The 27,160-nt window shown below is 37.2% G+C and overlaps 1 protein-coding gene across 3 annotated transcripts; it reads left to right on the top strand.

The window, feature by feature from the left end:
- The first annotated feature begins 1,815 nt into the window (after positions 1-1,815).
- On the top strand, positions 1,816-24,413 carry MAX (MYC associated transcriptional regulator X). 3 transcript variants are annotated; one of them, XM_087950453.1, is made up of 5 exons: positions 1,826-2,222; positions 10,873-10,980; positions 12,476-12,547; positions 21,028-21,151; positions 23,168-24,413. In XM_087950453.1, the coding sequence occupies exons 1-5, from the start codon at positions 2,187-2,189 to the stop codon at positions 23,353-23,355; spliced, it is 528 nt and encodes a 175-aa protein (XP_087806579.1). In that variant the 5' UTR covers positions 1,826-2,186; the 3' UTR covers positions 23,356-24,413. The 3 variants fall into 3 exon arrangements, with proteins under 3 accessions (XP_026521421.1, XP_087806579.1, XP_026521420.1); XM_026665636.2 differs by lacking the exon at positions 12,476-12,547 and having other exon boundaries at positions 1,816-2,222; XM_026665635.2 differs by lacking the exon at positions 12,476-12,547 and having other exon boundaries at positions 2,009-2,222; positions 21,022-21,151.
- Positions 24,414-27,160: the final 2,747 nt, after the last annotated feature.

Raw genomic sequence — 27,160 nt, 5'->3', positions numbered from 1 at the left:
TTCATTGCCAGAGGCTTAGCTTCTCTGACATCCAATGTTCATCCAGTAAAACCATATAGTAACTTATGCTGGGAAGGTTGTATCCACACTAGAGAAAGCAAATAGCTTTTTTGGTATGGCATATTCTTTGGAAATATTTTCTAATAGCATCATTTCTAAATTATGAGTGAAATTCCAATAATCTTATGATGCTAGAGAGTTGTTCTTTTTCTATGGACAAAGTATTTTATCCATAAAAGGAAGCAATGCCTTCTTCATACAGGGAAGGCCATTACCTTCACATCTATGCAAATTGTTTTTGGTCAAAACCACTATTCCACTAATAGTCACTGCTAGTATCTGTCTAGCAGAATCTATATATTACTAAAACTCTTGTGCCTGTAATCCTTAACTGGGCGAAATGGTACATCATAGCAACAGTTTTTCAACCAAGTACCTCAGATGGACTAGTTTACAAAATGTGGAATCCATGACCCACATGGAACTGAAATTTGGGGCAAATTTTATAAAATTATCATAAAACATATGACATAATAAAAAATGTCAAAAACACTTTCTGTGGTCAACTCCTGATATTTGACTGTGCTATACAGTTCAACATGGGCTAATTTCAAGATAGAGATCTCTGGATATCTCCTGGAATTTTTAAGAAGTTTTTAATGAACTTTTCAAGTGTATTAGAAACTCTATCAAACTTGAAGGTATTGAGGAATCTGATAAGAAAATATTTCTAAAATTGACCCAACCCAATAGGTCACAGATCATCTACTCACAACTAAAAACACACACAGTCTACATAGCAGAAATATTAATTACAGGCACATCACAAGAGAGCTGGGAAATTAATATAAGACTACACTAATTATAACAAGCCATGTGGGGACAAAATCCTGGCACATAGAAATGTTACATTGTCTTTTAGCAATATTTTCTAAAGCCCCTAACAACACTGTTAACTGTAAATACTATAGGGCATGCTCAAAAACAATGTTTGCAGTTTCAGTGTGCTTAGGTGAGAAGACATACTTCCTTTCTCAGTGAAGATTTTAAAGGCAGTTTTTTTTTCAAAGGTCAGATAAAATGACAATATCTCCCTGAAAATAATTATTTAAAAACATCCCATCTTTATGACTTCCTAAGTAACTAAAAGCAGCGAACATACTAATACTCCTTTCTCTATTTTCTCCACAACAGCACTAGGTTGGGCAGCGAAAGTGACTGGCTTAAAGCATCCATGACATATTACAACAAAGTCCCGATGTAAATAACCCCCCCCCCTTTTTTTTTTTTTTACTAAATAAACGAAGCTTTGATTCGATCAATGGATTGGGGAACTTTCCAAATTTAACTGGCAATGGAGCATTGTACATAGAAATAGTTTAAAGGGGATACTGTTTTGCATCATAAATGACAGACATTTCCAACTCAGCCAAGCAACTTTAGATTGGAATCTCCTTCTGAAACGTTTTCATTGGGAGTATGGCAACTTTCCCGCTTGTTACAGAATAGCAACAAGAAATGCTTCCTCTGCGGGTTTCTAAGTGTTATGTCGGGTTTTTTTTGTTTGTTTTTGTGCGTAGAAAAAAATCCGGTTTAGTTTGTAGAAACAACTGTAAGGCACACTGTTTTTCTCCCTTCCAAAAAACAACAACCGCTCTTTAAGCCCCCAAAATAAACCGAAACAAAACAACCCTTAAACACATCTTGCTATCAGTCCTCTCATCCACGTGTCCCCTTCTCAGGTTGTCGGGAAACGGAGTCCTTCTTCCTTCCCAGGGACTACATCCTCCGTCATGCACTGCACGGACACTGCGCAGACTGTGACGTCAGAGGACAAGCCGCTTCGTAAAGGCCTCTGGGGATCGGAGTCCCAGAAAGCCCGGCGTTCGCTGCTATTCGGATCAGGGGCGGACTCCATTTCCCAGCAGGCTTAGCCGAGCGGAGCTGCGGACGCGAGAGTGAGTGGACGGTGCGGGGGCTCAGCCGTCACGTGCAGTACGAGGTGCGTGTGCCGTTGATGCTGGAGGAGGAGACGACGGAGACGCCGACGACGGAGAAGGAAGAGGCTGAAGCTGCTCCGCGCGGGGGCTTGTTGTTGTTGCGGCAGCGGCGGCGGCGGCTTTCCGCGGCTCGGCCCGCAACGCTTCCCTGGAAGACCTCCCCGAACGGCTCGGCCGGCCACGACGATGAGCGACAACGATGACATCGAGGTGGAGAGCGACGTGAGTGCCTCGCTGGTCTCCCGCATCCCCCCCCCTTTTTTCCCCCTTCCTTCCCCGACTGCGTCCGGGTTCTCTTCCCCTTCCTTCTCTCGGTCGCTCTGGCGGAGATTGCCAGGCGGCGGCGGGCGCGACTTGGCTGAGCGGCGCTGACAGTAACGCCTGCCTCTCTCCTGTCTCTCATCTCTCTCTTATTGCAGGAAGAGCAGCCGAGGTTTCAGTCTGCGGTACGTCTCTCCTCTGCCTTTCATTCGCTTAATTCCCCCCTTCATTCCCGGACACTTCCCCCAGCAGAGAGGCGCGGCCCGGCAGTCAGAGCCTTAACCGGGGTGGGGGGGTGGGCAGCATACAGGAACTGGCAGAAGGGAAGAGGAAGGGGGAGGTAGCCTGGCCGTGTGCCCCCCTCGGAGCCTGGCTCGAGAGGCTGAGGCATGCGAGAGGCGTTGTAGGGACTGAGAGGTGTCTGGTGAGCAGGGGAAGGCCGGGCGTTTCTCCTTGTATTGGAGGAAAACTTTTTACAGGCCGGTCTGCCTAGTGGTCGGTGGCAGAGGGAAAAGATTAGGAGGGCAGGGCCTGTCACCGTGGCTGTCTTCGGAGCCGGATGAGTTAGGCTGGAGCAAAAGGCCTGAGAATGGAAAATTGCTTGTGTTTCTATGGGAACTTTGCAGAACAGGTCAAGAGCCTAATTCGGAACAGGTCAGGTGGGGTAACTACAGGTAGTCCTCGACTTACAATGGTTTGTTTAGTGGCGGGTTACGACGGCACTGAAAAAAAATGACACGGGGCCGTTTTTCACACTTACACGACATCTGTGGCATCCTCATGGTCATACGATCAAAATTCAGATGCTTGGCAACTGGTTCATATTTATGACGGTGTTGCAGTGTCCTGAGATCATTGTGATTGACTTTGGGGACCTTCTGACAAGCAAAGTCAATGGGAAATCCAAATTTGCTTAACAACCCTGTTACTGACTTCACAAATGCAGTGATTCGCTTAATACCAGGTCAGACTGAATGAGGCTTACTGCTTACCAACATCAGCAGAAAGCCAGGCTGGTTATTTTGAAAGGAGGAACTGTTGATACTATAGACCAGGGTTGTCAAACTGGATTTCTTTGAGGGCTGGATCAGCATTGTAGTTGTCTGCAGGCCAGCCAGGGGTGGTGGGAGACGGGGCAGACACCTCCTGCAGCATCCTGCCAGCCAAAACGGGGCATGGGGTGGGGGCTTGTGTGGCTTCTCCGTGCCCCATTTTGGCTGCCAGAGGCACCGTGGGCTGGTCCTTTGCTATTTCTGGCCGGCCTTGTGGGCCAGATTTAAGCAACCTGTGGGCCAAATTCAGCCCACGGGCCTTGAGTTTGACATCCCTGCTATAGGAAACAGGAGGGAGATTGGCAGGTTAGTGCTATGGCAGGGAAATGGCCCGTGGAACAATGATTAAACATAATACCTTATATTGGTATTAAATGTCAGCTGAATATGTTTCAGAGTGGCAAAGCACTCTCTAAATTACAGTGGCATCTAGTTTGAGAGATTTTATGTCTGTAGTGTCTCAACAATTACCCCTGTAGGCTGTGGAAGAACACTTTCTTCCTCCTGTTGTCAGAATTTAAGGAGTGAGAAAATGGGATTACTCTTATGTCGGGGTTAAGATTATTTTTTAAAAGCTGTGCACCACATAAATTTTCCTTAAGTTAGCTCCTTGTAACTTGAGATGTTGGATAATATCTATAAAATATTCATGATTTACATGTAGAAAAAATAATTGTTTGTACCACTGATTCTAATAATGAATTGCAGAATCAAAAGATACTCTTTCTTGAAATCTGCATTGTAATACACAACATCTTACTGCGTACTGTTTGACTTGTGAATTACTTAGTGTTGTTTGCAATTGAGGTATAAAAAAACTTAAAAACAGTAATAGTAATAACAACAACCTTCTTTGTAACAAAGTAACCTAGTAATACCATAACAAGTTTTTTTTACCTTTCCAGTGGCTGTAGTTGTAGTGCAAGATGAAACATAGAAAAAGTTCTTTCTGGTTGCTTTCGTTTTGCTCATAGCTGAAATATCACCATTGTGTTGCTGAGTTTTAAATGCTTGTAAATGGTGATATATTTACCCATGGCCTGGTTGTTAACTTACATAGTTTTATTTCCTATAGATAGATAACAATGAAGGTGGAATGACTGAAGCATAGCCTTTTTTTAGCAAAAGAGTAGACTGGTATTAAGATTAAATAGCTACCATAATTAAATATAGCCAACTTTAATCAGATTTCATATTTTGAAATCAAAGTTTTTATTCAATGAGATTGCAAGCTAACTAGTTGCTATAATAAATATTGATTTGCAATTGGATTGAGTTTTTGTGCACATGAAACATTTAAAATCTTTGGGGCATGTTTCTATACATTTGAAAAATATGTAAGGACATGTATGTTACTGTATACACTAGGCCTCAGATTTAAGGAAAAAAGATTCTCTGGAATGTGAGAAGGTGTATGCCTTCTCTACAACACCTTAAAAACAATAGGATTTCTCTGGAGATTGTGTTCCAGCTACTTGGAGGATCCTGAGTGTTCCTGGAAAAATATGAAACTACATTAAAGAATTGTGACAGGTGCTACATGGACAGCCTTGCTTGTTTAAAAGCATTTTTTATCTTCATATCTGAAGCCCTGCAGAGTTATGCAATTCATGCAACAAATCTAAGCAAGAATATTCATTTAAAGACTGCAGCTGTACTCCTGCACACAGCAAACTGGAAGTTAAGGCCATTAAATAATAGGAATAACTTCTGAGTAATATGAATAAGAGTGTGTTATAAGTGTTCAAAAATTTATAAGCACTAAACATGAGGTTTTTTAAAAAAAACTTGGAACAGGATGGAAAATAATACTGTTTGATTAATAGCCATTAAAAACCATACCTTGGGAATCAAACCATGTAGACTGCATGGTTTTTGTAATAAAATAGTAACATTTAATTGATTCTATTATCTCTGGGCACTTTCTAGTTATTGATTTCGTTCCAGAGCTCCTCTGACTGGAATTCTTTGAGGAGCTTCCGTTGTCCAGGTTGATCAAATGAATTTGCCAACAACTCTTTGCCTCCTGAAAAATTATTCTAGGTAGTTGCAGATTTCCTAAAACTAAGTTTGGCAGGAGAAGAATTAAAAATTTGGGTTGGCTAAAAATATTTTACCTCTACATTTTTCATTAACAGGAAGATATCCTGGATTACATTTCCTTTTGCAAGTAGAGCCCTTTCCTCTGGGCCTATAGCCCAGAGTTCTTTGGGAAGTCAACATTACATCTTGTTTTTGCCACTGCGTTGTTTTCCTTTCAGGTTACATTTTTCTATTTGTCTTTGAGGTAGAAATATACCACATGAGTTAAGATGTCGATATTTATATCAAATGTCAGTTTATTTTATTCATCTGGGTTAATTGTTGAATGGATTATTACCTACGATGAAAAGGAAGAAATAATAAAGTGCTTTCTGTTTTCTTTCTGATATATATTACTAGTTTCATAATAGATTTACAGTAGTAGAGATTTAAACTGCAACTACTTCCTTTTTAAACTGTGGTCTGAACGCTTGGGCAAATAGCTTAGTGATGAACGGAATTTAGGTTGAGACACCACTGAATGGGTTGCAAAAAGGCAAAAATGTTTTGAAAAGTATAATTGTTACATTGATTTTACTAATTATTTAAAGATGAATTTTATTGAAGTTTATTTTGTAGATGTGTGTATTGAATTTAAGATAATATTAAGAAATTGTGCTAAGAGAAAAAGTTTGCTATTCATGCTATATAATACTTACTTGCGTTCAAAGTGCTGTATGCATCCTAGTAGTGTCTGGAGCATCTCTCTTCCTTATTATATTAAGGCAAATCCATTGAGTTGTAATGGAGTTAGATTTAAATTCCTGGCACAGCACTAAGGTGATTTCAGGAGTCTTGGAGTTTTTTGCTAGACAAAACAAACAAAATTGACCTAAGTGGCCTCTGTGGTCTGGCTTGAAAGATTTAATTTTATCAGTTGACAATGTTTGTATACTATATTTCCAACACTGAGAATGAACTTCCATTAATTAAAGAACAGATTTTAATATAATAACCCCTAGAAAATGCTTTGGATATAGTACTGGTTGACACAAAAAAAGAAAACACATGGCATCTGAACAATAACAGAGTTATTTACAGTATGTAACCTGTCATATGTTTTTATTACTATGCGTTGACTTTGCTTTAAAAAATAATGAAAAGGGAAAAATAATTGGATAGACAGTGTAGACTATATGTGTGACTATGCATTGCTTCAAGTTTTTTTTTATATAAATAAAAATAAAAATTTCATATGTGTGTGTGTAAGCATGAGAAATGTTCTGTCACAGAACATTCAAACTCCAAATAATATGCCATTCCAAGTGGTGTAGAAATGGGTCATTCTATTTGTTGGAGCTCTTCCAGAGGATTTGTAAATTACTAGTTCTAAGGGTGAAGTGACCCATTTTAGTTGCATGTGTATGATTCCATGATATAATATTTTATATTGCCCTAAAGAAAAGTTGGGTGGCATTTCTTAAGTATACTTTAAAGACAAGCAGGCCAATTTTTGTATAATATTGAGAACAAACTACAAAATCCCTTGTGGTATTAAACTTAAGAGGGATGAATATTTGAATTAGACACTATCAAGAATGTTAATAACATCATTATTTTAAATAATTGAAAGAATATTCATTCTTATGTGTAGGTACAGAATTAAGAGTCTAATTTTTTCAGAATGTATTCAGCAGATTGAAAAAAATAATCTGAACTATTTCAAAATGGACAATTCCTGTGCTTGATATATAATACCTAATATTTCAGAATCATACTATAGCTGGATGGCATCTGTTTTGTCCCTGAAAAAAATTTCATCCCTGATTATATTTATCCACCTCATCTATTCTGACCTCATCTAAAATCAGCATATGACAGTTAGGATCAAACGCCATTATAGGTAGTTCTCGACTTATGACCACAATTGAGCCCAAAATTTATGTTCTTAAGTGAGAATTTGTTAAATGAGTTTTGCCCCATTTTACAACCTTTCTTGCCACAGTTGTTATCTGAATCCCTGCAGTTGATAAATTAGTAACCTAGTTGTTAAGGGAATCTGGCTTCCCCATTGACTTTGCTTGTCAGAAGGTTGCAAAAAGGAATCACATGACCTTGGGACAGAACAACGGTCTTAAGAAGGAACCAATTGTCAAGTGTCTGAATTTTTATCACATGATTGTGGGATGCTGAAAATATTGTAACTGTGAAAAATGATCATAAGTCACTTTTTTCAGTACTGTTGTAAATTTGAACGGTCACTAAATGAACTGTTGTGAGTCGAAGACTATATTTCTGTTCTAATTTGAACGTACATAAAACTTGTATAACATACAAGTTTGGTTATAAACAAATAGCTTCTGCTGCCCCCCAAAACCCCAACCCAATGTTGATTTCTTTCCTCGCTCTCTCTTCATGCCAGGAACTAAGTTCCTGGACAAATTATTTTGAAAATAGCTGATAAAAGTAGTAATGGCACTAGGCCACCTCGCTCTGATGAATGGAAGCCAGTGTTTTTGTGCTCTCCTTATTCATCAGCATCTAGCATGGTTTCTGCCAACCAGAACTCATTGGATTAGATTTGGCAGCTTTTCTTAAATGCAATTTGCTTGCTCTCAATTCTTGCCAGTAATTCATTACAGCAGAGTCAGGTACGATATTCGACTATAGCTGGTTCTGTTTTTACAAAGTAATTACGGTATAAAAACAGGACAATTTAGCACACTATCACCAGCTTTTATTGTTTTGCTAGTGAATCAGACTGCTGGAGGGTGGGGGAATCTTCTGTTGGGTTGACTTTATAAGTTTGTACAATTTCTTTAGTGCCCTCCAAAATTACAAACTTTGGAAGGAATGACAAGTGGTCTACTTAATGGTCAAAGTATTTTGAACTGGGAATAAGGGCACAATAAGAGCTTCTAATAAGCTACCATGCATGCCCTTTTTATTAATGAGGCTATCTAAATGAGTTGCCTGTGCATTTCATTTTGCAGTATAATTACTGAAAATGACAGCATTGTCAGGATTTGTAGATGAAATAATACAAGAATCGTGTAATGAGGCAGTTTTATGTAGTATAACCTTTTTGGTTTTTTTAAGGTTCCAGTTAAAATGAGTTATTGTAATCTATTTTCCAGCTGTCACATATATTAAGTGGATCAATTATTATATATGAAGTTTAACAATTGTGATTGCTATGGTCTGCAAAAGATTTCTTATGATTGCAGCATATACCTATGAATACATTACATACATGCAGTCAGTAATCATTGCTCTCAATTTTGCTCCTTTGGTGGATTAATCACCATTTTGCATTTATTTCCAGTTGATGGTACAATACTGTATTTGATTAAATCCAATTAACACCTGAAATAATTTTGAACTCTAGCATATAGTTTGGAAGTTAGAGTGAAGAATCTGTCTTGCTATTTCCCCCCAGCTAATTTGCTCTTTTAAAGCTATTTGGCCCAGCTATTAAATCATACCTTTAAAATGTTATATAGTGTATTTATCTATATCACTTTCTATTTGTGTTCAGATGAGAAAATTCGTGATTTTTAGTTTCAGATTGTTAACAGTTTTAAAGCTAGTACACTTTTTTATCTTATGGTCTTAATCCACACTTGTAGGAAATTTGTGAGTTTCAATCCTGATTCTTGTTCATGGATATAATTTACTCAGGGGATTGCCTTGTACCATTCTCCTTTTATGATTTCTGCTGCATAATAGATCCTAGCTTGATCTTGGAGTTTAGTGTGTGTGTGCTAGCAGTTTCCCCTAATCATCCACATATTTTTTTTTCTTAGTGTACATGGTGAAATAAGACTTGTTGAGCCAGCAATGAGTATCATTTACTTCAGCTACCTTTTTGTTGTTTTTCTGCTTGTGAGCATAAAGAGTTTCAAGTAGCTAGAGTACTTTGTCTTTTCTGTCACAGTCTGGGTCTTTCAGTAAGTATATTGTGGAGAAGTAATTCAGAAGACAACAAATGTTGCTTCTTAGTCTGGTTCTACCTGTAAATTCCTGTCATGCTGAACTGAAGGAAACAGTTACAGAAAAAAAATCTTGTACTTTGGATTTGGGGTCCAGACACACCCAGAGTCCTTTTACATCTATGGATAGTTTTTGTGCTCAGAATTGTCTGTGGGATCATTTCCAGACCTTTGTAACTCAAGGCTATCTTGGTATTTGGAAGCAAACCATCCACTCATCATAATTTGATTTCATGTTGCCACCTGGATTCAAACAGCAGTGACGATTAAAACAAAAACCAATAGTTGTAAGCAGAAGTAGAGTGATGGAGATATATTTTCTGCAGAAACTGAAAATTTATTTTTTTCAATTTGAGATTAATAATTACTGTTCAACTAATCTTAAAAGAAAATTAAATTTAAAATGAGCTAGATTCTTATCTATTGAACCATTTTGGTCCACATCATCCTCTGCTAGACGTATTAAGTATTTTTATAACATCCTTATAAAGGAAGACAAGTAATTGCTTAGATGGCTCTATGAAAATTGATATGATGAGAAATGGCTAGTGATGTGTTGAATTTATTTAGTGATGGTCTGCTACTTGGAACATGATGACTAAGATCTGGATTAATGTGTGTCAATTGTTAAACTGATAGTTTTATTGCCCAGGGATTCTTTTAGCAATCTTTGAAACTTTGCAGTTACAGTCACATTCTTTACTGTTCATAAATTCAGGTCGAAGAAATTATTCTATTTGTATAGAATATATGCATAAAATAACTGCAAAATATTTGTGAAACATTTAATTTTGAAATTAGACACCAAATCTTAAGAGTACAATTATCATACTGCATCTAAAAATCAAGTAGTTCTAGTAGCTTTATAATGCGTAAATGAAAAATTTTGAATATGAACCTGATAATATAGCTATAACAGTTTTTACTCAAAAGTTTTCATGTATGCATTACATTTGTATCCTTTATAAACAAAGTAATAAACCGTTGCAACTATCCTCCAGCTCCTGATACAACTGTATATATCACAAAGTCTGCTAATCTAGAACTCGAGCATATATAGAGTTATTTGGGAAGATTTAATTTATAGATATGCCTATGGTGATTTCTGAAAAGAAGATATATTTGAACTAATTAAGATTCTTTCAGGGTTTCCTGCTGTGGTTAGGAAGTTTGGATGAAACCTCTATTTGTTCATTTTTCATTGTGAGCCTTTTCTGTAGAATAATATCAAGAAAATAGGCAGTGCTATTTGGAATTAAAATAATTTATTCCAGGGAGGAGATGCATATCTGAATGAATGTGACCAATAGAAAATGTTTGACAAAAGCCCTTCTTTTATTAATAAAACTTATTTTTCATGATTGCAGTTGTCCTGAATTGTTTAATTTTGTTCATGATAATTTTGTTGACCAATTCATTTCTTTGCAGGGCTTTGACTTCCACAAGCCTTCCTTTTTCCTTATATTTCAGCGATGTAGGGGAAGCCTCATCTTTTCATGCTTAAAGTAATACTTAATATTTGTTGTTTTGTTTTTAATTTCCTAGGCTGACAAACGTGCTCATCACAATGCTCTAGAGCGCAAACGCAGGGACCACATCAAGGATAGTTTCCACAGCTTGCGGGATTCTGTACCTTCACTTCAGGGAGAGAAGGTGAGTTTATTGAGAGAAGCGATACGCTTTCCGCACACTTCATTGAACACAAGGAAGTTGCATCCAACCCTGTTATTTTTAATAACTAAACAAGAAAGGACCAGGGCTAGGAGACAATTCTGCAAGGGTCCTAGGTAGTCTTCTGGAATAAATATCCTTGCTTCTTTGGTTTCTTTGGTTTGATTTCTACTTTTTGTTATGTTTTTAAAAATAAAAATGAATTATACTGTAGTTTAATTATCAACTATTTCCAAGTAACTGAATATTTTTCTCTTTTAAGGCTGGAGTGTTTTTCATGCGGCTATCTAGAACTGATAGGATGTTACATTTCTCTACATACGGATAGCAAGATATTTTTATATTTTATGAGGTGGTTAAAAGTTATTGCAGGTTATTCATTTTTTGCACCGGCAAACATTTATTTAGCTGAAAGTTTGAGGCTATAAAAATGAATTGCACATGAGACAATTTATAACATGGCTAAACAAAAAGAAGAAGTAGAAGGGTGTCCTGCAATGAATCCTCAGCATTTCCCCCTTTAAGCCAGAGAGTTCTATAACTCTTCTCTCCCCCTCTGATGGAGCTATCAATGGTATGCACAGTCATTTCAAGTTCTATCTTGTCTATGAACAATTGTTATTGTTTAATTTGTTGTATTGTGTTCTTTATATTGTTTACTCTGAATGCAAGCTACAGCTTAACTGTATGTAAAGTAATTAAAGTAGCATTTAAATTTATGGCTTAGCAGCCTTCAACTTGGATAAGAGAAATACATACTTAAATAAAGTCATTATTTGACTTAATCCCAAGATTTTAGAGAATAAGTGCTTTCCATGTAATAGTGAGACTTTTTTTTAGAATTGTGAAGTACCTTGGATCAACACCAGACTGGTACATGTTGTTCAGTTCTTCATTTGGTAACTCCTTCCAGTAAGCACAGCTAAGAAATCTGGATGGCTTCTCTCTATGGATAGCTCCTCTGGATGACTTGTAATCCAAAAAAATTATCTTGTTTCTCAGTCAGACGACAAGAAGAAACTATGGCTTCTGGATATGATTTATTGAAAAAGGAATAAAATTTTCTTGTTCTCACATCATGAATGGTAGTTGCTGAACATTTCTGGCTTCCTAATGGGTGCAAACATCAGTGGTGTTTAACAAATGGGTTATTTTTCTTCTGCTTTGTTTGACATAATGTTAGCAAATAGCTTTTGATATGGCTGAGAAGCTGTCCCTAAAAGAACAAGGAAAAGATATTCTGTTAATCATCCCGTCTAAGTTGACTGCAGAAGCTTATTATAAGATAGTTTACCTGGTAGACAGCATTTTTATGTATAGTCACCTCTAATGACTCTGTGTCATAGACATTGTCAAGGCACACCTATGTATTAATCATGTTGTATAGAAAAAGTTTTCAAGACTGAGATCTGATACCTACATAACTTGTTAGCTAAAATATGTGGGTAGACTTTCTGCTTTTTTATTCCTCTCCAAGATGAATGCAAGCTGCTATGTGCTTAACACGGGAATTTTACAAGATACTGCTGAAAGGTTTATGGAAATTTTGGTAATAATTAATGAATGAGTTTGACAATCATGTTACATAAATTGCTGGTAGAATGAGGTCCACGTTATACATAGGCCTCAGCCTTTTGCCGAATGAGGAAAAACCATTCACATAAGATTGAACAGGAAAAATCCCCCCTGATCTGGCCTTTTCTCATACAGAACAGGATATTTGGATATAAATAATTACTGTGTGCTGGACTTTTTCTTGCTGGAAATATTGGGCAACCAGAGCATTGCTAATCTTGATGGCACCTACACATGGTTGGTCAACCTCAGCACATATTTATATTAGTGTTTGTGTGCGTGTGTACTTATATAACATGCATGCACACTAAACAAGATAATATTCCTGGTTTTATTGGTTAACTGCATATTCTAATGCAGTGATTCTCAGCCTTTTCTTCACCCCCTTTAAATATCTTTTGTGGACACAGACCACCAAGAATTAACTTGAGATTTAAATCATAACATTTTTTCAAGTCTTCGTAGACCCCCTAAGATGACATTGCAGCCCCCCCAGGGGTCCGTTGACCACAGGTTGAGAACCACTGTTCTAGTGCAATGACTCATAAGAGATATGTGTATATAATTATGAGTAAAGTTTGCTCAAGATGCTAATAATTTGCTGTGTTAATTGAGTTACAATTAAAAATAATGATCACTTTAGCAATTTAAATTATGAAATAAGCAAAACGTTTTACTGTGACCTCAAATTGAAAGAATCTCAAGAAATTCCATTCCAATGTATCTAAGTTCTGACATAACAAAATTCAAAATGTTTCTATTTTTTTTTTTTGTCAGAGAAAAGAATCAGGCATTTTGTTCTTCATGTTTTGTCTTAGGTTTTGCTAAGTGCTGCCTGGTAGTTAAGAATGCTTTTTGCAGTTTGGATTATCTGTATAAGTAGCCAGAGAATTGAACCCCATAAAGAAACAAAAGTGGATCCACACAGCTTGTGAACAGCATAACAGCAAAAAAACAAAAACAAAAGCCAACTCCTCCGGATACTAACTTGAGTTTCTTAATACACAACTTGTTTATTTATCTAATTTACATAGGCACCCATCTCACAGGCAAGTGACTCTGGGCAGCATACAAGAAAACTATGCACTTTTACATTGAACAGGCTGGTTTATTCTGCCATAAGAAACAATGATAATTCAAAATAAGACCTTTCCTCTGTTACTGACAGTTGAATTCATGTTCAAGCATACATGAGTACAGCTCCTCTTCTCATTTCTCACGTGAACATATGAAGCTAGTCTGTCCCCTAACAAACAGGGATAGATCATAGAATCATAGGACTGGAAGGGATGTTGGAAGTTTTCTAGTCCAATTCTCAAGGCAGTAGTCCTCATACCATCACAGACCAATGATTGCCCAATCTTTTCTAGAAAACTTCCAGCAATGGAGCACCCACAACTCTGGGAAGCAAGCCATTCCACTGCTTAATACTCACTGTTAGGGAATTCCTCCTTATTTCCAGATTGACTATCCCTCTGATGCTTTTTGTCCTGTCCTCAGGTGCTATGGAGAATAAATCAATGTCCTCTTCCCTGTGGCAGTCCTTCATATTGGAAGAAGGCTATGTCTCCCCTCAGTCTTCTCTTCATTAAAGCTAAACATACCTAGTTCCTTTAGTCATTATTCATAGACTCCAGATCCCTTATCATCTTTGTTCTTCTTCTCTGTACTCTTTCTAGGGCTTCAGCATCTGTTTGTTTTGTGACCAGAGCTGCATGCAGCATTCTCAAAGGAGGCCTCACCAGTGTAGTATAGGGGAGTACTACTTCCTTCATGCTGATACTATCCTTCTGTTGATATAGCCCAGGATTGTGTTGTTGTTTTTTGGTAGCTGCAGCACACTGCTGACTCATACTTAAGTGATGGTCCATCAGGACACTTAGAATCCCTCTCACAGGCACTACTGTTGAATCAAGTACTGTCTCTCTTGTACCTGTGCATTTGACTTTTCCTGTCTAGGTACAGGACTTTTCTCACTACTGAACAGCATCTTGTTGGATAGGGCCCAATGCTGAAGCTGATCAAGATCCTTCTGAATTTTGAATATGCTTTCCAAAGTGTTAAGAATTCCCTCCAGATTTGTGGCATCTGCAAATTTGATGAACATCTCTTCAATCCCCTCATCTATGTTATTTATGGAGATATTGAAGAGCATATCTACCACATTTCCTTGGTCACTTTATCAAAGAAGGCAATAAGATTTGATTGATATGATCTATTCTTAACAACCTTAGCTACACCTTCTATTTTATATTCAAATGCCCTTCCTTCCTCATTGTTGAAATCATTATTTTGGGTCTTATGCTTTGGGATTATTCCTAGAAATTGGCTTCCTTCTCCAGATTTACTTCGGATAACTCAAGCTGTTTTCCAAACATATTTTCCCCAGTCCTTGTGAGATAGAGCCTGTCTCTTGCCTGGAACCCATCATGTAGGTCATGGGTGTCAAACTTGCCGTGTCACGTTGCCCTCATGTGACGTTTTGTGACATTTTTTCCCTTTGCGGAACGGGTTGGTGTGGCCTGTGGGTGACCACAGGCCGTCAGATTAACACCCCTGATATAGGTGGTGTAGATCATTGTCCAGAAATCTAAAGTTTTCTTGATGGAACCATCCCATGAGCCATCAGTATATTTCTGAAATCCTCCATTCCCTCATTGGAAATATGGATGAAAACATCACTTGTGCACCTAAGTCTTTTGCCTTCTTGCCTAGTTCCTTATAGCTCCTTGATTTTTTTTCAGGCTCTTTTTGGTTATATCATTTGTCCCAGCATGAAAGACAAGAAAAAGATAATTCATTACTTGGATAAATGTCCTCATATCCTTCATCTTTGAACCTGATCTGCAGTTTGTTGATTCTGTTCCTCTGAGAAGTGAGTCACCAATCCATCACATGTCTTTCCTCTTCAGGACACCCAGAGATTCCTCTTCCCTGTAACAGTCTGGACTATTTTTTTTCCTGTTACTGGAACACTTGATGAAAATCCTTCTCCAGATGTCTATTTGCCTTTTTCCAAGGAGAGAAAATAAAATTGATTGTTAAGTTCCAGTGACAAGGATAGTTTTCTCGGGGTGGGGTGGGAGCTCCAAGTGACACATGGCCATTCTTTTCTGCATCTCCATTTTTTGTGGTAGTTATTTCTTCCTTACTATGTTAAGTTTCTAGAAATTTCTGCTTTTTCCAGAAACTGCTCATTTTCATGGATGAGTGTCAGAATGGATATATGTTCCTCTTGACCTGTGGATTTCAACTCCCAGTATTCTTGAGCCAGTATGGCTAGCTCAGGAATTCTGGAAGTTGAAGTCCACAAGACGTAAAGGACCATACTTCTCCACCTCTGCTCTAGACCTTCCACGTTTTCCTCCAGCAATTTGATCAGTTTGCACTTGGTGCACATATAATTGAAGTTCTCAGGCAGGAATACAAACAGCATACATCTTGCAGGTCACCACAGTACCTCTTTCTCCATGACTTAATTACTTTTAACAATTGTGCGTATCCAAATAGATATTTCCCTTGTAGACTTCTGATTTAGATTCTTAGTTGCAAAATTTAGCATGCAGGCCACTAGTTTGATCCAATGAGATAGTCCCCTTTATCTGTTATTCACAGTGAGCTTGTCACTCTCCCAGAATCCTCTTGTGGTATGCAACTGCTCCCAATGAGCCAGTTTCCAAGCCGCTAATTTGATCCAACGAGATTAATTCACACTTGTCTATTTGCTCATGGTGAGTTCCTCTTCACTGTCTTAGAATCCTCCAAAGGTATGCAAATACACGCAGTGAAATAAATATGCAGAAGCAATTTGCATTGTGAATATTTGAGATTTTAGTTTACAACTGTCGACCCTCAGTTCTAATTCTATAAAATAACATTTTAGTTAAAAATCATATTAATCTAAAACAATTACAATTGTTTTTTCCTGATATTCTCAGCTGAATTAGCAGTCTAGAAAAATAGTTTTAACTGGTTTAGATAGATGCACCTAGAAATCAGGAATAAATTGATCTCATCAGTGTATCAGGACTAATATCCTATTAAAAGACTATGTCTATATAGTCACAATATTCAGAGTTATATTTGCTTCTGTTTTGTGCTTATTTATTTGTTTATTTAGAGCATTTATGTCACCCATTTTATTCTAATATTACAAAATGACTAAAAAATATATAGTAGCCAAAATATTAGCTGCTCATCCTGATCCAAGGACCTAAGGAAAAAGCCAAATCTTAAGTACTTTCTGAAAGCCGGTAGCATTAGGGCCAATATTTTATTTATACCGGTAATTATTTAATATTACTAATTATTTTCCATTTATTATTATTTGTTTATTATTTAAATAAATACTCTTGTGATGAATAAAAGTAAGCAATGTTTATAATACTTAGAATTTTGGCATTTTTGGATTTAGTTTGGGCTTGGATGTTCCCAGTTTCCAAGTTGAAACTATGATTGAGTCTGTCCATATGTTGGAAGATTAAGGTGTTGTCTTAGTGTCTTCAGACTACTAATTGGTGTTCATAGATGCACTCTGCTAATCTTCTGCCTGACTCTCCTATATGATGGCTGTTACAATCCTTATACTTTATGTTTGAATCCTGTTTTTTTCTTCTTGAACTACTGGGTCTTTTGATTTAGTTAGGGTGTTTTGGAGGACTTTATATCCTTAAGTAAAGCAAAAAACATTAACCAAAAAATAATCCATCTGACAGTTTGTGAGCATCCCAAATCATGCTAAACCCAAACAGCTGCTAAGGAATTCACTGAAACTTGGCATTCAGACAAATCAGTCATAATAGATACATAGAGATAAACCACATTTACACACTATTTAAAAGAGACAAATAAAAAAAAGCTAAGAAGGAAACCAAAAGACCAGAACACATTCTCTCTAGCAGCCAACACCCAGATGAGTAGGGATTAACACCAAATAAACAATCTAGCAGGACAATAATCAGTGTACTACAAGGTGAAAACCACACCCCTACAAATACTGGTGGAGCAAGCTACAGTTTATACACAGAAAGCAAACCCCACAATCAAATAACACTAATGATGTTACCTAGTCAAAGAACATTTGCAAACAAACAACCAAGCTCAGAGAGCACCAGGGATTCTGTCATAATGATTTAGTTCAGAGTAGTTCATTTTGCTCTGCAGGGACCACTTGGGGAAAATGTTTGGTTTCCTTTCTATGGAATAAAGTAGAATTATAATGCATTATTTCAACCAATTAAGTTATATTAAGCTATATATTGTTGGTTGGTTGATTATAGCATTGATACCAGGAGCGTAAACTATTTAAAATCTATTTTGAAATAGCTCATTTCCAGTGTAGAACACTCCTCTTGCAGAGGAAAATAAAAGCTTTGTGTGCTCAGTGAGCTCTTCCAAACACTTTTTATATTGTGCTCAAAGACAATGAGAAACTCAGAACAGAATTCTACCATTTGTTTACAAAAAGGAAAAATGGAAGCAAAATTATTCCAATTTGTCCTTTTCACAGTACAGTCAACAGGGCAGTATTTCACTTTCCACATCACACTCCCAAACATAAATGTTCAGTTCAACATGCCCGTACTGTAATCAGTACAACATGCAGGTACTGTAATATATGAATGCATGGATGCCAAGGACTGTAGGCTTGAAAGACTATATTTAAGATATTTTACATTCATGAGTGCCTTACAAGAAGAGATTAACAATTTGTAAAGATATTGCTGCAGGGTTTATTGGCCAAGTCTGTTGGATAGTTCCAGTTGTTGAAGGAAGCTATGACTGGCAACTTGATCTCTTGCAAAGAAGCTGCTGTACAACACTTGAGAAGGTTTTGTTTTTTTTGTTTTGCTTTGCTGCAGAAGTTCTTTTGAATGCAAGAGGGCTCATCTACAAAGTAGTTGACAATACAGGGAAGGATCATCCTAGAACCCCCTTTAGAATAGTTGCTTAATGCTATAATCAGCAACTATTAACAGAGTTCCTATATAAATAGGAAGTTGGAAAACAGATTATATCCTGACACCTAATTAAGAATTAATTTTTTAGAATTAAGAATTTAGTCAAATGTGGATTATTATTATTATTTTTAAACAAATTTTATTAATTTTCAAAGACAATACACAAACAAAACATAAAACGTAAGAACATAGAACATCTTTTCTAAGAGCTGCTTAACAAAACAAATAAAACATCTTATTTAAGTACAACATAATTCCAAATTATCACATTTCCATACAAACACAATTTAATATGCATCTTATGTATTCAACTTCATATCTTATTACTCTTTTTCCAACTTCTCACTGTTTCTTCCTTTACTTCTGTTCAATTTTATTCATTAAACTTATACTTTCATCTATTTCATATTACTATATTTCATATTATTACTGTTTCATATGTTCTTATCCAACATTATTAATTCTCAATAAACAAACATAAACAAACAAAACACATAACATAAAGACATAAAACTTCTTTTTAGAAAGCGGCTTAACCCCAGGTTACAACTTTTTGTACAGACATAAATCAAATTCATGCTCACCTTATATACTATTTCATATCTTGTTTAACATTCTATATTTTCTATATAGCTTCTCCCCTCTTTTCACTCTCTTAATTCTATTTTATTTATTTAATCTCAATTTAAATCATTATACTTGTATCTTTTGTCCGTTCTTTTTCAATTATCTTTTTATCTTTTCTCTTTAATACAAACTTTTTCCTGTAATCACTGGTTGAAGTATGAGACCTTTCTATCTTTCCCCCAAATTTAACACTTAAAATAATACATAATTTCCATTCTGATTCTGCTTAGTACATTCTACATAACATTTTAAAATAAAAAACATAATAAGCTTATAGTATGGTAAAAACAATGTTCCATAACAAATTAATTAATTAAACTCTATTAGTTAAATCTTAGACATTTTACACATTCCCTACAATGTTCTATTAACACATATGTTATTCCAATTTTCTAACTCTATTTCAAATACAAATACTACAATACAATCTTATGTACTTTTGCAGAATCTCTTTTTAGATTATATTTTACCCTTTGTCTCTGAAAAAAAAACCTGTTTTTTAACATCTTGTTTTAAGCCTTTATAACTTCTCTTCACTTTTTCCCTTCCTTCCTTGTCAAATCTAGCCTTTTTACCCCCCATCTCTCAATCTCCACCCTCTTAGTCTCCCCTCTCTGTTGTATTCCTCTTTTCTGTTGCTTTCTGACATTATATCGATTTTTCACCTTATTTTTCCCTTTCTTGGTTGTTTTTTTAGAACTTAAATTCTCCATTTTCTTTTCCTTTTTCCCCTTTTCTTCCTCAATTAAAATTATATGTCCATTAAAGATGGCTTCTTCTTCTTCATCCCAACCTTCTTGTTGTTGCATTTCCTGATAAGTAGATATCGCCATTTCTAAGAAGCGAAAAATAGATCCAAAAGAGCCCTTGCCTTCTTGTTCCTCTTCTTTTAACTTTTCAAATTCCATTTTCAATTCTTCAACAGATACCATTGTGAAATTTTTTTTTTAAACAATCCAAATGTTTTTTTAGTCTTTCAAAAGATAGTTTACAAAAGTCCCAAAGTCATCAAGCAATCAAAATCAGCACAAACTGTTTCATTTAGCACTTTCTTCTTTTAACACTTTCTCTTCCTGGGGTAGAATTCAATTACACAATTCCAAGGTAATTTTTTAAAGTTTTATTGCAATTTAATCTCTGATCTTATAAGCTCCAAGCAGTCTCCTTCAGCAAATCTTGGTATAAATCATTTACCTCTCTTCCTTCCCACTTATAGCAAAAAGAGTTTAATTTTTAAATGTCAGTGTTTAGAAATCTAATGTCCCCTTGGCTTTAATTTTCAAAGTTAGTTACCTTCTGCTGCCAAAGCGGGTATTTCCGATTTCCATCTGCTATCTCCGTAGGGAAGGAAAGTGAGGAGAGAAAAAAAAGCTTTCCCTTTCACTTTTAACCGCAACTTTATGATCTTCTTGGGAAACAATGTATCACTTAAAGAGCCAAAGTTCCAGGATATTCAGATGTTGCTTGTCGTCCGGGTTCAGCCAAAAACTTTCACTTTCTCAACTTCCTCCTGCACAAAACTTGTCCGGCTGAGAGGTTCTTTGTGGCGGCCATTGCTGACCGCCGCTCCACCGCCTTTGGAAAAGGGAGTTAAGCCGGCTGGAGAAGGGGGTTGCAATGCCCCCAGACCCCTGCCCAGATCTCCCCTATCTTCAGTTATCCCTACAGGATAACTAATAGCCTCCAAATCCAGCTGGATCGGAGGCATTCCAGCCGCCTCCGAAGCCTGACAAACCGGAACTCCTATGTGGATTATTTTAATAATATATTATCAAATATAATCTATATAGCAGTCTGTCAGAATTATATTTTATGTATCAGAACTAGGACTTTATTTGGTGTTTTTTTTCCACTACTATTGCAACAGGCATCCCGGGCCCAAATCCTAGATAAAGCCACAGAATACATCCAGTACATGCGCCGGAAAAACCACACACACCAGCAGGATATTGATGACTTAAGGCGCCAGAATGCCCTACTGGAACAACAAGGTCAGTATGCCTGAGCTGGGGTCTTCATATTCATGGATTTAAAGGTTATGCTATCTCCCAACAAAGCCCTCTATAGGGGGTTTATAGATCAACATCTAATTACCTGTGTTGAATAAAACTGTGTTGGTGTTTAAGAAGCTTAAAGGTTTTATGTATTGGCAGCATGTGTAAGTTTTCATGCAATCAACTTTGGCTTTCTTCCTTGGAAGAATACTTTATACAAAATTGAAGCAGACCAATAAGTTATCACCAGAGCTCCTGAGAGTCCAGTATGTGTGTGCGCACCTCTAGTGCACATATAAGTATTTCAGATCTAACTGTGCCCTGAAGTGGTTAATTTGAAGCATTTGTAATAACTTACAATTCAAATGTAGAAACATATAACAAAAACTATAACTAAGCATAATAGGTATTTTTAAAAAGTCAGTGGATGGTAGAGTGCTTATATAAAATAATATGGGAGAAAACCCCAGACATCATTCTGATTCCAGATGCCACTGCAGAAGCACCTTCCATTTTGTCTCCATGAAGGTTGCATTTGTTGCTTTTAGTATCCTTCTCAAGTCAGCTGAGATTGTTTCAGTCCTCAAAGAAAAACATTTTTTTTTTAAATAAAATAAAATGCAGACACTTCCCCAGCACACTGGACTGTTTACCTATCTAAAGCTTAAGAATAGGTTGAGTAAAGTGAATCAAGTATTACTGACTATTGTGTGCAATAATCTAATTCTATTGCTGTCATTTCTACTATTGGTCTTCAGTAGAATGAGAAATTAATTACCCAGTGCTTGTGCCAGATTATCCCATTTCATATACTCAAGATGGATCCATTAATGTAGCAGTCCATATTCTCAATTGGATTGATATTTCCCATTTACACACATAGCTTCTGTTTCATTGCTTCCTGGAATACCTAAAGCAAGGATTCCTAAACCTTTTGCCAACACACTTCATTTTTGTGTATACACCTTCCTTAAAAATACAAACACCAAAACGAACTTAAATGAACAATGAAAGCAATACAATAAAACTTTGGATAAAATGAATGTATTGTAATAATGTAGCAAAAATTCACACCACTCCTGAATTCTTTTTTTCTGCAAGAGAGACACGCTTCTGTTTGAGAAGCCCTGACTTAAGTTCTTTTTTTCAAGTAGTTAAGAGAAGGTTATTTTCTTTTCTTTCAGGGCAAAAAACAATATTTGAAGTAAACTAGAATAGATCTAATGTACTTTAAAATTTATGTTTTTATTTACTACTGTAATAGTATGACACACTAAGATCAAGTTAGCATATGATGTTTTGGTATTTTATATATGGAGAACAAAAATATATATTACATTTTTATTCAAGTAAGTAACATATATTTAGTATTAGAAATAAAGTGGCAAGCTGCTGCTTTATATTTGAAGTTCCTAAACTTCAACAACTCCTGAGTGAGAGAAGGGGGAATAGGCATATAAATGTTAAATAGAAAATGTCAGCACTATAGATTGGAAGAAAGAAGTATTGTTATTAAAATAATTCATAGCAATAAGAAATAAAACTGAAATTGGCACAACAAAAATATGGAGGTGGTTTCTCAAATCAATCATAAATAAAATTCATTCTGAGGAAAGCAAATATTTCAGTTGTATAGGGTTTCAGAAGTTGGTGGAGGGAGAAATCTAAAGGATAGGTCATAAAAAATAGTTTAAGAGGAAGCCAACAACCCACTGGAAACAAGACATTATTTCGGGGAGGGGGGAGTCCTGTGATCTAAAAAGAAAACGCTACTATAACCTCCAGTATATTCCAGGATTCATGATATTGATTGAGGATTCAACTAGACTTAAATTAGCACTCTTACCATATTGGTGGTAAGCTGCTTTGTGGAAATTTCTTGCTTTGAAAAACAGTTAAGTACCTAACTTAGTGGCAATAAAGAGGTCAAGTGGTTGCCCCCATATCAGTTAGCTTGTACGCTTTGCTTGCCTTTCCTACATCCATTTCCATATTCTTGATCTTACCTTTTAGTTCGTGCACTGGAGAAGGCAAGGTCAAGTGCTCAGCTGCAGGCCAACTATTCCTCTTCAGACAACAGCCTCTACACCAATCCCAAAGGCAGCACCATCTCCGCCTTTGATGGTGGCTCTGACTCCAGTTCGGAATCTGAGCTGGAAGAGCCTCAAAGCCGGAAGAAACTTCGTATGGAGGCCAGCTAGAAGAGGCCTTGATTCCCGCTGCCATTAGACACTTGCTGGCTGCTTAAGGACTTTCCTTTTTCTTTAGTAGAGGCTCTCGGACTGCAGCTTCCTCTATTCCTTGTCCCTTTCTGGCCCTTTTAAAGTTAACCCGACTCTGGCTTGGTAGATTACCGTCGGGATGACACCAGCCATAGCTCGGAGCAGAATGCAATTCTGCCCTGCGGCTGCCAGGTTCTAGTACCAGGAAAGCCCAGACCAGTTGATTAAACTGATGACTCTGAGATTGCCTGGCATGTGTGGAAATAGTGAACTCTCCATGCTTCCACTAGAACTGCACCAGCCTCTGTTGCTTTGATCAAAATATTGCTATTTATGATAATAAATTCAGATAGCCCCAGAAGAATCTTGGTAAAGGAAAGAAGCATGCAGAAGCATGCATGGATGATCCTTGTTGCCTGAAGGGATGATGCAAGATTCACGGTGAGGCATAGAGATTCATTTCCTTTTTGTATTTTGGCAAATGATGAATTGGTATTTATTTCCTCCAAAGGAATCTCTGTCTGGCCAGATTCCTTCTTCTGCTATGGACATTGGTAACGTGAAGCGATAGATTCAAACCATGTTAAATTCTTCCCTTTTCTGTTTTTAATTTCTCAGAAACAGACCCAGCTTTTTTAATGTAAATACACACAAGCTTTGTTACTTGGTACTAATAAATGCATTTAAAGTGTGGACCTGCTCTCTGGCAAATGGGCCAGTTTCCCATGTGAATCAAAGAGGCCTAGGCAGTAAGCAAGCAAAGGCCTCTTTGCGCATAGGTATGCGTGTGTACACACATATGCATGGATATGTACATGCATGTGTGTGTGGTATGTGTGATATTTTTTTTGTCTTCTTTCCACACTTGTTTGTGACGTTTTCTGAATTTAGCGTGTACAAATGTAGCTTGGTCTCTGTCCAGGTGTGAGTCTATTCCATGGAACTGAAGTATGTTGTACATACTGCCCAAGAATTGTCTTGCAAGTTAAGGCTTCCCTTTACTATAAGACTATAAATAAAAAAATATTTTATCCTTTTGAGTGGTTCTGGTTTTTTAATGGAATGGTTGCTGTTCTCCTGTGTTCTCCAATATTGAGATGGATGACACTTCACAGATTTCAAAACACAGAAGCTAAATCCAAAGTGATTTTTTGGAAAAACAGGTGTCAGTCCTCATTTTCTTAAACTTTTTCTCACTTTTTAATTGGGCTATTTCTCAAAGTGGTTCACAATATTCACCAAATGTAGTTAATGCATATACAGTACAATTCAGTAAATAAAAATTAGTTCAGTGTTACCAGGAATTTATAAAAAGGGCTGGTCTCCAAATTTCATCTTCTTTGCCTATCTGGAGATTGCCTGGATTTACCAGTCCTCTTGCAGACCCCCAGAAGCTACACACACATGGATAGGATTACTGTTGTTTTTTTTAATTTTGTGTGGAAAATTTAAGATGCAACATCTCTTAAGATTTCTTAGTTTGCAAGAAAAAGCATTACATAGAGAGAGAGATAATCCAGGCTTCATATATTTCATTTCTCCACAGTTAACTCAAAGTCAGCCATATTCCCTATGGCAGGGGTTGGCACTCAAAGAGCCACAAAGGTCCTGACTGGTAGCGCCCCCCCCCCTCCCCGTTCAATTCTGGAGTCATCTGGAAGTCCGGTTTCGCCACCATAGAGTCTCCTCCTAGTGCAGCATCCTTTTTTCCTCTACCTGTCCTAACCAAAAGCCAATTGTGGAGCCAACAGGCAAAAGGGAGCCACAGCAGAGGGATGAAAAAGCCACATGCAGCTCCAGAGCCGCAGGTTGCTGACCCTTGTCCTATGGTTTCCTTATAATTAGTGATATTTTGCTTTCTCCATGTATTTCACTGGATTATTCGGCATTAGATCAGATATAGGATAACTGAGAACTTGATAACATTTTTAAAAAACATTAAGAATTTGCAGATTTATGAGTAGAATTTTACAAATTTATGTTATCAGCTATAGTGAGATCTGCAAGACTTGATCCCCAAACAAATGTTGCTAGGTTGCAAACTAGATTGCTATATTGCAACTCCAGAGAGTTTGGTCTAGAGCCAGTTTGGTCTAGCCGTTAAGGCACCAAGCTAACAACCAGGAGGCTGTGAGTTCTGGTCCTGCCTAAGGTATCAAAAGCCAGCTGGGTGACTTTGGGCCAGTTACAGTCTCAGCCCATCTTACCACATAGGGATAATTGTTGTGGGGAAAATAGAAGGAAGAGATATGATCACTGCTTTGAGTTATTTATAAAAATAATAAAGGTAGGATATACATGCATATATGTGTATGTGTTTAACAATATACTGCAAGCCAGGCCAGGTTCATGTGATGCTACTATTCGGTCAGATCAGCACAATGTCTTTTTTTGAGGTTGTATCAGGTCCTGTAGTGCTTTTACAATTATTTAGAAAACAAATTTCATTTCAGTCACTACTCTTCCGCTTTATTGCCATGTTGCTCCTAAACTTCCTATATTTATTATTTTGTGCCAGTATATCCCATTTTGGTTAGTCCTGAAAGCATAGCATATGGCTTCATTGATCTTAACTTTTTTATTAGAAACAAGATAAAAGTCTACTGAAGTCAATGACTCCTCTTTTGTGGGGTACCATAGGGCTTGGTATTCTCTCTGCTCCTTTTTAACATCTACATGAAACTTCTGCAAGATCATCTGTCACTATGGGACGAGGTATCACTAATATGCTGATGATACTCATCTATCTTATCTCTGTCCCAAGTGAAGTGAGTGATGTAGCAGACATCCTTTCACGATGCCTGGAGGCTGTGGGGGTCTCAATAGGGGACAGACTTCAGGTGAACCCTAGTAAGATGGAGTGTCCAGGGGTTTATCATCTTTGGTCTTGGATAGGGTCACACTACCCCAGACAGACTTAGTGCATAACTTGGTTTTCTTGGACTCACAGCTCCTGCTTAAAGAGCAGATGACAGCCATGGCCAGGAGGCCCTTTGCCCAATTTCACATTATGTGTCAATTACACCCCTTCCTGGACAGGAGGGCCCTTCTCTCAGTCATTCATGCCCTGATTATCTCCTGATAGGATTATTGCAATGCACTTTACATGGGACTACCCTTGAAAAATATCCAGAAGCTTCAACTGGTACAAAATGTGATATACAGAGAAGGGCACCTCTGCTTTACAAACTGGACTGGGTGCCAGTTTGCCTCCAGGTTCAATTCAAGGTTTTGGTTATTACATATAATGCCCTTCATGACATAGGGCTAGGCTACCTACGGGAAAAATTTCACATCATCACATCAGCCTAACCCACTTGTTCGGGCAGGGAAGGCATGCTACATACCATCAGTCAAAGAATTTCAACCAGCGGGGTCAAGGAAGAGAGCCTTCTCTGCTGCTGCCCCTGCTTTGTAGGAATGCTTCGCCCTCAGAGTTGAGGAAAACTCCCAATCTCTTGGTCTTTTACAAAGTGGTCAAAAACCTAACTATGTAAGCTTGTGTGGAGGACAGAGAGGCCCACAAAACCATGGGCTGGCTGGCCTAAGCAGAAACCCTCCCCTTCCCCCCCCACAACATTGTATTATGAACTTTCAGTTTTTGCACGTTGGAACTCTCCAATTTTGTAGTGTTATCTTTTTTTACATTTTAAAAAAAGTTCTAATTTTAAATTATTCAGTTTTTAATGTTTTATTGTACTGACTAATTTGCATACTGCCCAGAGCCTCTCTGAGGGAGATGAACAGTGATATAAACAAACAAACAACAGTCTTCCACAAGTGC

This window comes from Notechis scutatus, chromosome 1 (genome assembly GCF_049901735.1).
Source record: "Notechis scutatus isolate UNSWTSFEM ecotype Mainland chromosome 1, rNotScu1.2, whole genome shotgun sequence".
NCBI classification, from domain to species: Eukaryota; Metazoa; Chordata; class Lepidosauria; order Squamata; family Elapidae; genus Notechis; species Notechis scutatus.
Note: the sequence above shows the minus strand (reverse complement) of the source record. Positions and strands in the feature narration are given on the sequence as shown.

Bases quoted from the DNA above. Each gene is read 5' to 3' on its own strand.
- MAX (XM_087950453.1), top strand. From the start codon at position 2,187: ATGAGCGACAACGATGACATCGAGGTGGAGAGCGAC. The intron at 12,548-21,027 runs GTAATAATTAAT...CTATTGCAACAG, and splicing joins AAAGGTTTATGGAAATTTTG to GCATCCCGGGCCCAAATCCT. The intron at 21,152-23,167 runs GTCAGTATGCCT...CTTACCTTTTAG, and splicing joins TGCCCTACTGGAACAACAAG to TTCGTGCACTGGAGAAGGCA.